General features: G+C 40.7%; 1 protein-coding gene across 4 annotated transcripts in view; it reads left to right on the top strand.

The window, feature by feature from the left end:
* Positions 1-17,129, top strand: part of aplnra (apelin receptor a) — a 52,285-nt gene that overhangs the window by 5,193 nt on the left and 29,963 nt on the right. Inside the window, exon 1 of one of the 4 annotated variants that reach the window (XM_082553869.1) lies at positions 14,839-14,884. The exons of the other annotated variants lie outside the window; for them this stretch is intronic. Within the exon in view, the coding sequence (XP_082409995.1) occupies positions 14,856-14,884 (29 nt within the window). The 5' untranslated portion in view covers positions 14,839-14,855. Of the gene's footprint in view, positions 1-14,838; positions 14,885-17,129 lie in introns of those variants that run through there. 4 annotated transcript variants of the gene reach the window in all.

Here is a 17,129-nt window from a genome sequence, read left to right as displayed (position 1 = left end):
TACACACACACAGGTTAAGATAAACAAGCACAATTTGAATTACAGAAGATCTTTTTACACTAAGATTCTTCTTTAATGGTGAGGACCTCACTTCATGACATTTTTGCATGTTTACACCACGCCACACCAAGTCAGCATGAAGCCTGGAATATAGTCCGCTCCCTGGGCTAATGTGTAGTTGGTGCATTGTAATGTAAAATTTCCACAGATGAGTCTGTGGACGAGTCCTCATGGTCACAAAAAACCCTCACGCTCACTGTTCAGTGACAAACTACGTCACAGGGACCCAATCGGACTTGTGGACGTGGAAAGTGTTGGAGAATCATAATAAAAGGGACATAGATAATACAAAAGTAGTAAATAAATAAACTTTAGATCAATGAAGAATGGTGACAAGGTTTTTTGTTCTTCTGGCTGTGAAATCTTTGATTCAAATTGTAGTTAATTTTTATTGAGGAGATCAGGAGAGAGATGTGAATGATTGCAGTCTTCTGTAAAGCACGGTGGAGACTTACAACAACACTTACCTCAAGGCAACAATCCCCAAAAATCATATGATCCACGATTCAGAAACGTCTCATTGGCAGTGGTTTAACTTTTCATTGTGACAATGATCCCAAACACACTGCCAATCCAGTGAAAGCATACATGCATAGAAGGGAACACAAGGAAACGCTATCAGTCATTGATTGTCCTCATCAGAGCCCAGACATCAACATTATTGAAGCAGCGTGTGATCACTTTTACAGAGAACAAAACAAAAGGCAGAAAAATCCAAAAAAGAGCTTTAAATGTCTGTCAAGAATCATGGGAAACTATTTCTAAACTACTTAAAAAAGGGATAAGTGATCACTTGCCATGGAGAGTTCAGGCTGTGTTGAAGAATAAATGTGGTCATAGCAAATATTGACTTTCAAGATTTTCAAACTCTGTTTTTGCCTGATATACTGTGTTTCCATGTGTGTTTGCACATTTCAATAAATCACTGCACTTATTTCCCATGCTTTCAAGTAAAATATAATGAAAAGAGGGCTGGCTCAAGACCTTTGCACAATACAGTCGGATTTCAGCAGTTTGACAGACAGTGAAGTTTGACATTGTCTTGCTGAAATAGGCAAAAACGTCCCTGAAAAAGAAGTAACAAGTATTACTTCAAAAACGGTATATACATATATTGATGTGGTTAAATAGTGCTTTTATTGCCCAAGACGTATGCACTAATGTAGGAATACTGACTTTTAAATGATGCGCTGATAACAAGTTTACCTGGAAGCTGCTTTTGGGGGGTAAATTTCATGTAAAGGTGCTTGTAGTATCAGACTCTGACACAATATGTTAAAAGGTGCTGTGGTTTTGGAGTCTGTCCTGCATCCTGAATAAGGCAGTGCAGATTCCCATACTTGAGCCAAGCTACCCACTCTTATATAGACCAGATGAGGAGTAACCTGAGCATTGCAAAGCAGGAAGCATAAACCTAACCAGCAATTTTGATGTTTAGCAATGTTGACGGGGCCTCTCTACATGAGCAGGCCCTGAGGAAGACAGGAGTGCAGGACTTGGGCACTGTAGATCTACAGATGGAGTGATACAAAGCAGGATTGTTTCCCATGGAAAGAGCTGTAGTTAGGCTTTTCTGTTATTTACAATGAGCTGTGGGGATGAAGCAGCAGCTCATGTGTCAGCACTGTGTATTGTGGTTTCAGAGCTGCGTGGACAAAGCGCCTTCCTCTGAAGGTTGGGGTATGACTGTGGAGGGTCAGAGCACAGCAGTATGACTTGTTAACACTGCTGTTATAGACCGCTGGCTGCCAGTTCCAGATTGAACCGGTGGTCACAAAATATTGTTAGTTTTTACTGGACTCTGACTCAGAATGATTGATTGTTGATAAAATCTATTATGTAAATAAAGGCAATAAAGGAAAGTTCAATAGCGCAGCCAGTTCCAAAACTTTAAATTCTGAAGTATATACACAAATCTTTTAAGTGGATACTCAAAGAGACACAGGTTTCTTTGTGCCGTACAAAATAGGATGATAATTCATTGATGCATAGGACTAACAGTAATTGCAGGAATTAAAGTAAATCTACTTGGAATTTATTTTTATGTTTATTGCTTTTATTGATTTCTGTCATGTTAAGCAGTGTCATAACTATAACACAAGAGCACTTGGACAGCACAACTCCCCCCAAAGAGCAGGGGCTACACTAACACTGATGTTTTATAATGTTTTTTACAATATGATGACGTTACCCCGTTATGGTGTCATTGTGACATCATTGGAAAAATTTAAAAAAGTGTTATGCAGCGCTCTCCCTTTAATATGACATATTACTTGATATGGTTTCTTGACATTTTTTTTCAAGGTCAACTTTAACCTTGGGCATTAACAATGACGGTCAAGGTCAAAAGCTTTGCCAACCTAGGTACTAATGTCCCCCAAGGCCTGGTTTATTCAGAATCAGAATCAGAATCAGAATACTTTATTGATCCCTGGGGGAAATTATTTTTTGTTACAGTGCTCCATTTTAAACCAACATTAAGACAAGACAGACAATACGCTAACTAAGAATAGTACAATATATACATATATATACATACATACATACATAAGTCACTTATAAATAAATAGTTGGAAAAGAAACATGTGTAGCTGTAGCAGCAAACAGTGTGTTAAGTGGATGCGTTGTACAGGGAGATGGCCACAGGCAGGAATGATTTCCTGTGTCGTTCAGTGGTGCTTTTCGGTAATCTCAGTCTCTCACTGAACGAGCTCCTGTGACTGACCAACATGTCATGGAGTGGGTGGGAGGTGTTATCCAACATTGTCTTTATCTTGGACAGCATCCGCCTCTCCGACACCACCTTGAGGGAGTCCAGCTCCATCCCCACAACATTGCTGGCCTTACGGATCAGTTTATTAAGTCTGTTGGCATCTGCGACCCTCAGCCTGCTCCCCCAGCATGCAACAGCATAGAGGATCGCACTGGCCTCAACAGACTCATAGAAAATCCTCAGCATTTTCTGGCAGATGTTGAAGGACCTCAGTCGCCTCAAAAAATAGAGACGACTCTGGCCCTTCCTGTAAAGTGCTGTGGTGTTTTTAGCCCAGTCCAGTTTATTGTCAATGTGTACTCCAAGGTATTTATAGTCCTCCACAATGTCAACACTGACCCCCTGGATTGAAACAGGGGTCAAGTGTTTCCTGGTCTTCCTGAAGTCCACGATCAGTTCCTTGGTCTTTGCCACGTTGAGCTGCAGATGATTCTGCTCACACCACGTGACAAAGGAGTCGACCACAGCCCGGTACTCTGTCTCATCATCCCTGCTGATGCATTATTGTTGTGAAGTTTAAAAATGATAATATAGTTTTACTGATTTTCACAGCTGGCATCATTGACTCTGACTCGATTTTCACCAAAATTAAATCAGCTCAAGCTGTTATTGGTATCTGACATTACACAAAATTTGAAAATGATATTTTGAAAACTGTGGACGCTAACAAACAGACAAACAAACAAACGTAAACATTAACCTACTCCCTCCCTTCAGGGACGGATTAGTTGCAAATTTCAAATATTGGATTCTTCGTTGCTGCATTAGTTGCTGACTAGAAGTTAAGTTAGTACATTTTGAACTTTACTGTAATGAAAATAAACTGTTCTTTGGGACCAGGAAACTTCACTGGAGTCAGTGAAGCCACATAAGAGCACATCTGGACTTTGAGCTTCGACTAAGGTTTTATTCATGCATCAATATGAACCCATTGTGCCATATCATAAATCTTGCTGTGGTCTGTGATTGCATGTGTGCTGTTGTCACCTAAACTCAACCCCAGACTTACATCTGCACCGGGCCTCAGATCATGATAGATGTAAGAACACGATTGCTGCAGATGAAGAAAAAGACTGGTTCTAAATCACAGAGAAACACTTAAACAGATGAGCGGTCTAAAAATGCTTGATTAAGTTTGCCCTTTCCATTTAACCACAATTATAAAGAGCTCTAACAAGTAGATACAGTGCATTGCTTTTATTACCTAACAGGCTGAATGGAGGGTCAAATGTGATTCCAGTTTCTCATCATATCAAGCGTTTAATTTGTGCTATCTGATCCTTTTCACTAAATTGCAGGGTAACATGAGGAGATTGGCCTTGTAGGGTGGTAGATATATGAGGGAGTTGGGCCCTGAGAACGAGGAGTTATGTGGGGAGGGCGTGAAGGCCACAGCGACAGCGGAGATTAGAAAATAGAGCAGAGACGAGCAGGCAGTGCCAGCGATAGCAGCAGGAAAGATAATAAAGGAAAGGCGTTTCCTGTGCGTTCCCTCAGGAAAAGTTCTCCTTCATTCAGTGCAGTATGTTAGACTACCCATAGGGTACAGTCTTTGTGAACATCTAAGACTGATTTGCTATAGCATTGTAAACAAAAAACCTAAACTAAACTAACTAATCTTTGCTATCAGACAGGGTCCCTGGGCTAAAGGCTCCTCCACCTCCAGTTTATATGCACATATCCGATCTTAAGGAGACAAAAAATCACTAAAAATGAGGCATGTGATAGGGTCTCTCTGCAGTCATTTAGGTTTGTATAGATATGTAAATTTTACAGTTTTATCTCTTTATGGTTCTTGTGGGTGATTTGTGGTTCTTTTTCCCCATTTTGTTGTAGTCCTATCATGTAATTTTGAGTTTCTTCATAATCAGTGCCATCTTTTTACTTTCATCTCCAGTTGTTTGTTAATAGTTGTTTCTCTTTGTCGTATATTTGCATTCAGTGGGGCTTCTTTGTGCACACACACACATGTAAACTCAGTCAAGACAAAGGTGGTTTTGGCTCCTAACAAATGACCTCACTAGCTCAGATGGCCGCTATCCCCCCTGTGACGCCATCTCTGGATTTTGTCCTAGCGCTTTGCTCCGAAGATGAACTCATGTGATACAGTTTCAGCCTCTCCAGATGTCACAGGTGCTCTCAATTTCACCACTAATTAGGTGCTTGATCACGTTGCTTCTAACTTCTGTGAACCCCCATCAGAGAGAACCGTCACCGCCAATAATGTTTAGAATTTCAGGCCCAACTGGTGCGTGATGAAAAAAGCTTTGTTTGCCTGCGCTGTGTTACCAAGCTGTTGGTTGCAGCTGAAAGAACCGCCTGCGTGCCCCAGCTGACTTTTAATCACACTCACCCAGGCACTGGCTCAGGGATAGAGTAGCAGGCCTGTAATTAGATGACAATGGGCCCCCTCTCTCTGGTGCACGGCTGACGGGCGGCCGCAGAACTATTGATCAAAGACGTAGGCGCAGGAAGCGCAGGCGGAGCAGCAGGCCTGGTATACATGTTTGATGTGTGAACAACAGGTGACATACATCTTACAGGCATGGAACTAACTGTGGGCTGCTGGGAATAAGTGTATCTTAGAGAGGTTTTGCCACAACAGTCACAGATATGCTTCATGAAAGATGTATAATGGGAAAGCTCCTTTAAGATTACATGATGCACAAGTGGCCATTGTAACTGTAACTTCGGTCGTTGCTGTGCTTTTTGGAAGTCGAATTTCCCAGAGGAACCCACCCGAGGGATTAATAAAGTTCTATCTTATCTTATCTTATTATTATCCAAATTTAATGGCATTAATGGTTCAGAGACAAGCAGGGCTTTTTTAAGTGAGGTGTTGCTAGAGCTGTTCGATATAACGATATATATTGGATAACGATATAAAAACGTCTATCGTTTCCTATTACGCTATCGTTTGTTTCGTGGTGTCGCAAAAACTGTTTACAGCAATATTTTTTCATCGTTTTGATGGTCACTGTAGTGGCTATATTAATTTATTAAAGTTCTCTCTTTCTCTTATGTTTAATATAACCACACTACGGATGGACAAGCACCTGTTTTTACGTGTTGTCGTTAGCAGCAATGACGGTAAAACCATTGCGTGGCTCCGCTGTCCGCTTGTTTGTTTTCCACGTAAACCTTTCACAATAAAGCTCAAGATCCTGTTGAGACTTTTCAAAATAAACTGAAACACGGGAAAGAGTATGCAGTGTTTATGGATGAGAAGCAAAAAAGAGCCGTTAGGTGCTAAAAAATAAACCTTAGACTCAAACTTTGAAAGAAAATGGTGGCCGTTACAACTTATGTCTAAAAATGTATAGTTTCATGCATCGGTTAAAACACTCAACTCCAGGTAAAGGACGCTCAGCTGGAAACACTTCATGCAATGTGAGTTGCCCGAGATTCACAGAATTTGCAGAAAATGTTACATTTTTATGATTTATATCGTTGTCAGGACGATAAATGTCTTATATCGGGATATGAGATTTTGGTCATATCGCACAGCCCTAGGTGTTGCTGTGTTGGAGAAGATCCTCTATCTTACTACAACCTTATGCACATCAGTTTGGAAAGAAATCCAATGCTTGTTAGTTAGTGTGGGTTAGTAAACAGTCAATAGACAAGGGTACCAGCCTCCATCACTCACTGGTTCATCTATTTTCAGAGACTTACAAGCTCACTTGCAAATATGAGTGAGCTGAGAGAATAAAGCATTTATATTTAGCTGTGTGCTATCTGATACTTGGAGGGATTTGTAGAATTGGCCACAGTTAAGTCTCCTGTAAATCCCACTTAGAGTTACACAAACATGAACTCTGAACTGTTGAGCAAACTCTCATCAGATGCCTCTTGTAACTTCCATTCATATATGGGCAAGAATGTGCAAAATACAGTAGCTCATTCAAGCATGAATAACCCAGTGTTGGTTGGATGGATCCATGGTGGCTGCTCCATGTGTGTGTTGCTACTTTGTAAGAAGCCCTCGTCTCAGATGGTGAAGTGGAAATGCTCCAGCTGGGGTTCTACCACTCTTCTCTGCTATCTGGCCTGCATGCTTTACGTATCACTCTGATGTCACGAGGCTGCTATGGTCAGATGAGGAGGCCCTCCTCAACTCTTAGCAGAGGTGAAAGTGTCAACTGCAGATAGTGGGGAGGGAGAAAAGGAAATATGCACTCGCTCTCACTATTTTAGCCAAGCAAATCCAAGCATTTATGAAACTAAGAGAATCCAGATGATAAAAGTGCAAAACCTTATATCATGCATTATTATCTTCTGCAGTAACCTGAATAATTGCACTGTGTTTCCGCAGTCTCCACATGCATTCATTAACTGTATATTAAAACAAAGATATGACCACACTTGGATGACAGCTCAGGAGTTACATCCTAATGCTAGCACTGGCAAACCAACTTGGTTAGTTAGCAAGGTGACATTTGGATCCATATTTCAATGTAAAATTATATGTGATGCTAATTTTGGCAAGAGACAGGCTTAGAATGAAATTGACTAACTGAAAAATTAAATCAGACAGCTTATAGTGCAAATACAGCTGGGAGAGTGGAAATAAGCAAAACACAAAAAAACTTTTTATGGCTGTTAACATGTTTATTTCTGCTTTGAAGCAGATATGAAGCCTGCATCTGTTGACTTGGTTTCAGAGTTAGCCGTTCGATGAACTGCTGAAAGTGTAATTATGAGTGACTGCATAGGATCCAGGGGACTCTAAGGAAGTCATATTAGCAGGGAATCCGCTTTGTTTGATGACAGAAGCAGCTTGACCAGCCTGGGCTGTGTTCATACTGCTGAATGCCGTTCTGTACTCCAAGCTTCTGTTTACAGTTATACACTATAGGAGCCTCCTGTGGACAGGATTTCCCCACAGTAAAAACAAAAATGCAAGGACACACAACTGAGAAAACAGTAGTGATATGTCTCAAGGTCCAGGAAAAGATTATATGGCTCTTATGGTTCACACCATGACTGATCTTCTGATTTTTAAGAGTTGGGCTAATAATCTTCATCAAAGAGGTCGGTTTTTCCTGAAAGACTCGTAACACAGGCACAGCATAACGTGAAAAACATTTTGATGGGTTCCTCCTTTGACTCCACACACTGTGGGTAATTGAAAACCACACAGCTAACGTCGATATACTAACTACGTCAATGTATTTCAAGCTGCATTGCTTTTCATGTTGACACAATTATCTCCCAGTGTTTTCCCTGCTTTGGAAATCACTCGCTATTGATGTGCTCTCTAGGGTCCCTATGTGCCTATAGATAAAAGCCAGTGGTTAATAGTGGAGGTGGGGTTTTTTTTGCCTTTATGTGGGAAAATATGTGCTCAGAACATCCAAACATAATTAAACATTGGTTGGTGTGTGTTGGGACTCAGATTTTATGTCCTATCATGCACGCACATTTGAGTGACTTAGACATCCTTCCCCAGCTTCCTCTTATCCTTGAGATAATTTTGCATCATGTAAACAGTGCAATAGGCTAGCGACCTGTCAAGGGTATACCCTGCCCTTCTCCCAGTGACAGCTGGGATACACTCCAGCTGGGTGGGTGGATGGATGGGTGGATGGATGATTCCTTTCTTATTTCTGTTACTCACTACTCATGTTGAGAGAACATTATCTGAGATCAGTCAGCCCTGATAACCATATTCAGCAGATCCAGAATTTATTTACTCTGGCCTGGCTGTTTTTAATTAATCGAATTTATAGCTTCATTCATAAATTAAAGGAGAGCAGTACAATCTCTACAAAGTTAAAATTACTGTGTGGCCTCTTGAATGTCTTTTGACTCCACTATTTTCTTCATGTAAGATAGGTCCTGCTACAAAGGTCATTATTGATTAACGTCCTCATTCCTAACTGTATTAAAGAAGTCATAATGTTACCTATAATAAGCCATTATCTACAGTGATGTGTTCATACTTTGTTGGCAAGATAAAATACTACACAATCTTAAAAAAGATCTATATGTAAAAGGCAGTAAATCCTGTTTTTGTTGAGCTTAAGCCAAAGACAATATGCTTCACATTTTTATTTAACAATGACCAAATAAATGGATTGATGGATTGCATTTCAACTCCAATTAAGACAGGCACAGTGAGCTACACAGATTTTTGGCCTCCTTCTGACTGTTGAGTAATGATACTTCAGTCTCACCTTCACCCTGCTGTTTCTCTCCTCTTCTCCACTGCTGTTTTTTTTCTTATGAAAACAGGAAGAGGGTGTGTTTGAAGAACCAGAGCCCGAGGAGTTAAGTTGTTCACCACTGACTGACCATAGTCTTTATGTCGTATTCGTATGCATGCCAGGATAATTGCTAAAACAAATCTTCCGAAATCTGCAGTATTTGCTTTGGGCATTGTGCCCTATAGGCAACTTTCCAAGTTTTATGTAAATGGCGTGCTATCTGAAGCATGTCACTGCATGTTGCTCTTTCGCATGTGACTGAATTACCAACTCACATCCAAAGTGTGAGCAGATATTTTCTTGATAACACAGACATTTTTCTCCAATTATATAGTACATCATTAACCACAATATATCCTCTTTATGAGGTTCAACAGCACAATGCTAGCTCTGGTCAAGCATGGGGCTTGTGCACAGTTGGAATCTACAGCACTGCAGGCAGGGTACCAGCCTGGCAAAGTCTTGTCTGGTGGGGATTAGAAGTGAGCTGGGCCCCATCTCTTTCCCTCCCAGCAGGAGCTGTCATGTCAGCATAAGACTCCTTCAACTGAGCTTCACTCCGATTGGGCGTAGGGCAGGGGCCAGCGTCAGGTCACGCCACTGGCTATCCTCAGTTTCTACTGAGCCTGTGCCGCTCTCACAAAATGTATGACAGTAAGAATATATATTATCTGACAGCCCACGCCTGAGCAACAAAAGAGAAGAAGCACAATAAGACTCAATGCAGTCTCTGCATTGTTGTTGGACTGTAACAGTCGAGCCTTTTAACTAGAATCTGGATAGTTTTTGAGCCATTTAACTGCACTTACTCTTAGCACATTGAATTGCTGAAAAGTTGCTACATGCAAAACAGAGCATGTCATTTTCTGATTAAATGACATAGCTGAGGGCTGGTCGTATTTACTGTGATAAGATGTTCCTGTGTGAGAAGTCAGTGAGCCTCCCTCATGGTGCTTGTTAACTGTGGAATTTGGTGTGTCTGTCCATGCACTATACTGGTCAGATAGATAGTGAAGTGGAATGAGAACCATGTGGAAAACCTCCGTAGTTATGCAGAGGGAGGCCAAATGTACAAACAGAGTTAGTGTGCATCATGAGGATACATCTGTGCAGTATTTTATGACAGTATCAGATTTTTGATCATGTTGTTTTTGTGAGCTGAGCTCCCTCCGGGCAGCTTGTTTAGCAATTTTAAAAAATGTCCATCATAGAAATGTTTTTTTTCTTTTTACATTTGTGTGCAATTGAATGCTGTATAGATGGCTATAGTGAGAATATATGGGCTGATCTGCAGAAGCAGCTGGCTGTAACTTCAGAGGCTCCCAGTAATGACAGGCAGCAGCTGGATGGCAGAAGGAAGTTTCAGTGTCTGCCTTTGAGACTTGCTTCTGACTCAGAGAGGAGTCTGATCGGTGTAGTGTCTCCTGAACAATAGCCACAGTAGTGGCCAAGCTATTAACAGAACGGTGCCCGGCCGGGCCAAGTGCTGGCTGCTTCTCCTCTACTATATCCACACTTACAATATAATGCTGTAATCCTTCCTGTGAAATTTGTTATGAAGACTATAAATCTTTCTAAGTGTGTCTCTCATTTCCCCTTTTAGCTGAGCAGCTGTGAAGGTCTGAGTTCCTCTGTCCCCTTTTCCTATGCCAGAGCAGCAAGATGTGTTTGGAAGCCGTTATCATTTCTCAGCTGCTTAACAACTCCAAACCCAAAAAGCCAAGTTCATCCAGTGTGCTGATTCACTGTTTTGACTCATAATTTGCTTGTTTTTAATCAGCTTTTAGCCATGACTTGGGAGAAAGATATCCTCTCTACTTTTAAGATTAAGCTTTTTTGATAAAGCTTATACTTAGGGCTGGATCAGGCGACCCTGAACCCTCGCTTAGTAACACTGTAATAGCCCTGGGCTGCTAGGTGATTCCCATGATGTACTGAGTGTGTCTACTTCATTCATCTCTTTTCACTCTCTGTGTGTTTATACATCATTTTGCATTTAATCATCATCAATCATCAGTTATTATTAATCTCTGTCAGATGGCTGCCCCTCCCTGAGCCAGTGCTATCAAAGGTTTCTTCCTGTTAAAGGGGTTTTTTTCTTTCTTAAAATCACAACTTGCTCATAGGAGGTTATCTTATTGTTGGGGTTTTCTCTCTAATTTTTTAGGTTCTTTATCTTACAGTATACAGTGCCTTGAGGCGGCTGTTGTTGTGATTTGATGCTGTATAAATAAAACTGATTTGAACAGAATTTTAAAGAACTAACGTTACTGATGTCAAGAGCAGTGTCATAAGAGATTTTCTTTCTATTTCAGAATACCAGCTGATCAAAGCTGGTATTCACATATCCTTTGAATAGTATTATCAACCAGATGAATTGGCCTAGAAGTGGTTACAAATGATAACTCCTCAAAACTTTAAGACTTCTCCTGAATAACCACCAACAGACTTTCACAACCACCTACAAGGCATTCACACATATTCACGCAGATGCTGCTGATGCATCTGGGGCAATGTTAGGGCTTCGGTATTTTGCCTGAAGGCACTTTAAAATGCAGGCTGAAGGAGCTGTGCTTTCCTATCATTTTGATCATTTCGCTTTTTTTTCTAGGTTGAGGTTAAGGTTGGTATTCAGTGTATTTACTGAAATGTCTTAAGGGAAATGTTGATTTCTTAAGAAATAAGGCACCATGGATTTTCCCTTTACTTGCACTCACAGCAATGGTTTTTTTTGCCTTTTGATTTCACATTCTCTTGAGCCTACGCTGGAATTTGGGTTTGAATTAACAAATGTTATCATACTAGAACAAACATGAAAGCTGCTATCTCTCAGCAGCTTTAAGTACATCGTTGCAGAACTGCACATATAACTGCAAATTCTTGCTCTGTTTTCTCATGATAAAATTGAAAGTCTTCCTGTGATTGGTCCACCGACTGATGTTTTGTGGTTGCTTCTACCTTTTTATTGCTCTCATTTAGGCAGTCTTTTAAAGGTGAGGGGTCAAACCTGAGTAATAAAACCTATAGCCTGTAGTGATTGCAGTGTAGACCTGTTGACCTGGCCATTGTCTAAGTCTCAGCCTCAGGTTCAGTAGAGTGACAGGTTGATGTTAGTACAGTCAGTGGTGCTCTATCACTTTCCGGTCTCTGAGGAATGTTACATTCATACAAATGAGTACCTGGTAGGGGTCCTGAAAGGCCTCAGTTTCTAAAGTCAAAATCTGGCATAAATATTACTAAATTCTTTGCAATGTGGTCAGTTCGGAGTTTGCATTGTAAAAAGGCGTTTTCACTTGCCTTTACTCTGAGAAATCTACATATCTGTTTGTATTAATAAACATCAGTATCTGCTGATTTAAAGACCAAACATAAAAAAGCACAGGTCCTTTTTGGGCATGCAAGCATAATTTATCACCTCTGAGATTTTTTTCCCCTGTCCTGAGGATAACCTCCCCATCTGAGACATTTGCATCCTTTGTGTTCCCTTTAATGAAAAAAATATTTTGCTTTTGCTTTGATGTCATGAACAGATTACCACTGGGTTTTCTCGTTTTTATTAATGGCGCCTAAGAGTGCCATCGCAAGGGGAAACTTTGAGTCCCATGCGGGGCCATGCTGTTTTTGACATCTATCCATAAACAATATACAGCACAATAGACTTTAGGCGTAACACAGTTTCTCAGACGTAACAACACTGCGTCCCTGTTGGCCAGTTGACCACAGAAGAGTTCAGTCTCCAGACTCTGTTTGGTTTCCTCTGTTTGCCCAAAAAGGATATTTCACTACCTCCTGTTTACTCTTTACACTGGAGGCCGAAGAAAGTTATGATGACTTGGGGAGACAAATATCTTGACACAGCAAGGGGCATGCATGGCAGCCTGTGTCTAACTTTTTTCATCTTCATGGCAATAAACCATTGCCGGTAAGATGCGACATGTGATGATCAGGTGATGCATATGTATGTGATTTTCAGCAGATATTGCAAATTTAATTTGGTACAAAATACCTGACAGAATGATGAAGAATCACTTGAACATGTGTCAAATTATACCTAAATAAGAAATCTTGGCTCACGTTCCCATATTGTTTATTGTGTTTGCTGACACTGACATCCAAATTTGAATCAGTGAATCATCTTACTTAAAATACGAGGGAAGTGAGTGGTTAACCATTCATATTGTCCAGGTAGAGGAGCAGGGTGTGGATCAGTTGTGACTTTGTTTCATGCTGGTCCAGCCTGGGGCACAGATTTGACCAGTGCCCTAATTCTCCCCTCTACGGAGGTCTGGTTGATGGATGTGGTCTAATCAGCAGCGGACAGACCTGCCACAGGAAACATCTCCCCATCACGTTTACGGAAACAAGTACTCCTCCAGAGACCCATTGATAGCCACAGAGGGAGAGGGGGAAGGAGGTGAAAAACAATTGGATTCTCCCTCATTTTCTGCGAAGAAAATCAGCAGACTGTCTACTTTTCACTAACCAGAATATGATTTATAGGCCTGCTGCCAAATGACCTCTTTGAACAATACAGTAGTCCAGAGCTTGATTGCCTTGAAAACAATTACCAAAGACCTATTTTGGGAATGCACGACTTGCCGATTTCCCATTGCATTATGTGTAAAATTCCTACCCTTCTTAAAGCGAGAGCTTGATACTTTGGGACTTGGACATGTTTGCTTTGTTATCAAGAATTAGACTGGAACAGTAATGCCACGTTTTGTTTGTTTGGAAGCTTCTTGTGCATTATGCAAGGAGGAAGTCAGACCAAGATAAGGATCCGCAAGATGATCACGATCTTATCTTAATTACCACAAGTTTCCTGTTGAAATTTGCTTGCTAATGTTGCAAAATTATTACCTTAGCTAGCATGTATTGCTCAGTGCTGCTTAAAGAGCCTTGTCTTGTGTGTCTTTTGGAAGCATCTGTCCTGTGAGAATGTGCCATGCACTTTGTGTCATGACCAAAAGGCTTTTTTACCTCTGACAGGTGATGCTTCTCTCCTGCAGTTCATGGTGATGAGTCGCCATTTGCTCTGCCTATGAAAAGAGTGATGTGTCTGCCTTATTGGAATGCTAAGAGCTATTTGCTTTTTGGGCACGTTAAAGCTTGCCTCAGTGCGTTTTAGTTTCAGAGATTATCCCTGAAAAGAGTGTCCTCCTGTCCTCCTTTCTCCTTACTCTTCTCAAACTCTCTGACCTTGAGCTTGCTGTCAAGCAGCTTCCTGCCCTCTGCAAGGACCCATGGAGTCACACTTGCGCAGATGGGAGGAAGAGAGACCTCCAGCCCTTTAATTTATGCAGCTTTAGTGTGATCACAAAGCACTAAACTTTGTTAGTTCATCATAACTGAGTGTTGTAATTAGGTAATTTGTTGTTGCTGTTTATCAGATATGTGTGTGTATCGCTCAACACGTTTTAATCCTGTTTTGTAAAGCCTGAGGTCTTCACAGGACTAACCTTACCTACGTGAATGGAACGTAAGTGAGCAGGTTTAGACTTGCCCTCCCAACCATTGTCCTAAAGGCCCTCGGGGTGGTACCGTCGTTTACCTGCTGTTAAGAAAAACATCCATTTTCCATGATATTCATGAAAGCAGGTATGTTCCTTTCTGCTCAATTTGCAAGTAAATGCATTAAACATTTGCTGACATTGAAATGCAAAGTAGACGCTGATCTTTCAGGACAGACGTGTAGAGCAAGGGTCAGGCACAAGAGCACCCCTGGTTACACCACCCTAAACAAAGACCAACAAAGGCAGGAAGGGCTGAGCCGGTGAACCCTACGCCCAGGCCAAACCATCCTCATCCATCGCATGCATCGAGTGTCAGTCCACTACCATGGGTGATGTTGACTGTTTTTCCTGTTTTAGTGTTCCCCGCACCTCCTCTTTGTGTAGTACAGTGTAAACACTCTCAAATCATGGTGCCGATGTAGATATTTAGACATCAAAGAGTAAAAGTGTAAATACAGCATTGTCGTCAGAGGCTTACTAGGTGAAGGATGGCATTGTCACAAACTTTCCACTCCTTCACAGCAACAGAAGGAAGAGACTGGTTAACAATAGAGTGTAGCAGCCTAAATTGTGGAATTGTGTAGGAATAGCACTGTACACTATTTGTACACTTTAATCTGGATTATTTGACGGATTCTTGTTACATCCACATGCAGTCATGAACATCAAAGGATAAATTGCAGTGACTCTGGTGATCCCCCGACTTGGTCCTCTATCGTTTTATAGTGAATTGTCTCAGCATTGATTCCTAATGACCTTTCATCTGTTAACATCGTGACATCAAAATATGACATCCAGTACTTTGTTTCATGTCCTAATATCTGCAAAACTAATGGCATTCCTATTAATCTCAGCCATGTTAGTGCTAATAAGAAAATGTTAATAGGCTAACCTGTTAAAAAAATGTTTTCATGTTGCAAGCAAGCTTTGAGGATATTCAACATATTCACACCCATGTACATATGACCAGTGGCCACAGTATATGAACCAAAGCAACTTTTTCAGTGTCTCATCCCACCATATGTTCACACTCAAAGGCAAGTGAAAAAAAGAGTAAACTATGGCAGTCATTCACTTGGTAATAGTCATAGTTATATAATCACATGGTCTTGGAGTTGGTACTTTAAAAAAGTAATTTATTTTGCCATTTTATTACCTAATTACTCCGTTACATACTTGTCACATTACTGCTTATTTACACTTTTACCTGTTGAAAATCAAGCCTAGGCTGCATTGCTGTAGCACTGGCTCTTCCTCAGCTGGCATTGTGTTATCATGCTGTTTTTGCAGATGTTTGCATAGAGTCCATGCAAACATCAGCAGCAGTAGATAGTCGTTTCTGGGTCGAGTGTAGTTTAGACTCTGTCGCCACATTGTTTTCCTTTTGTGCAGTAAAAATAAAGATAGTATCCAAATGTCCAGTCCTCAAGTTGTACATTGCATTGTAGTTGTTGTCTGCACATGAACTGAGGTCAGCAGATTACACAGGGCTTTTTTTCTAGCTGCCAATCTTGCAGATAACCAAAGAACTTACAAGTAACGACATAATTGTTTGCTTGGTAAATGTTAATCATGACTGAATTTAGTACACTACTGCATTAGAAAACAACTGTAATGTGATTATAGTAAGACAGTATTTTGCAGCCCAAAGAATTCAATGTTGTAACTACAAAAAAGAATAAGTTGTTAAATGAAAAAAATGTTTAAAAATTATCTACTGGCCCAAACTATAGTTAAAATGATTCCTTAAATTTAGACTTTTAAACAGGGCACTGTGACACAGTGTTAGCCAAGCAGCAACCTTTACCTCCTAGGACCTGGCGTCCACATATGTGGGCATCACATTTTGGGTTGTCTAGACCAAAATACAAAATTTTGCAAGTAATTCTTTGTTTTTACATTCATCGGGTCCCAATCGTCCCAAATAGCAAACAGAAATTAAAAATGCATGCAATGAAAGAGTTTGGGTCTTAGGAGGTTAATATAAAAATGAAAAACATTACAGTAATTAAAGTCGTTTTACAGACTGGTGCAAAAAATAAACTGTTTTGAAGTACATGGATAGTTTTCCCCATCATAGTAACTCTACAGTAGCTGATTTTTGGTGTAACTCATCCATTGGCATACACCTGCTGGGAGAGTGACTATTAAAGCCTTTTAGAAAAGATCTGTGTTATGGTGGGAGTGTAGTCTGCAGCGTTTAGTTTCAGATTAATCATAGCTGAATGAACGCTTGATACGAGCACAGGCCTTTTTGCCAGCCAGCACATATGTTGGCATTGTGGCCACTATGATACCCAAGATCCTGCTTTGAAAGAGATACTGCCACATAACATCCTGTTAGCTCAAAGGATTGGGCCACTGTTATGAATGCTGATCCAAATTATGAACTTTTAATAGGCAGTTGAATCTATAAATGTCTCTATGACCTTTGTTTGGAAGTCAAAAAGGGTCTTCTCTAATCACAGCTGCCCCAAGAGTTTACGTAGCCCTAAGCAGAATTTCTTTGTTCCCTCAAATTTTTCACGTGTCTGAGCGAACACACAAACTCCCTGAGCGGTCCCTTGGACCACT

Source organism: Aulonocara stuartgranti (assembly GCF_965226115.1).
Source record: "Aulonocara stuartgranti genome assembly, chromosome: 12".
NCBI classification, from domain to species: domain Eukaryota; kingdom Metazoa; phylum Chordata; class Actinopteri; order Cichliformes; family Cichlidae; genus Aulonocara; species Aulonocara stuartgranti.
Note: the sequence above shows the minus strand (reverse complement) of the source record. Positions and strands in the feature narration are given on the sequence as shown.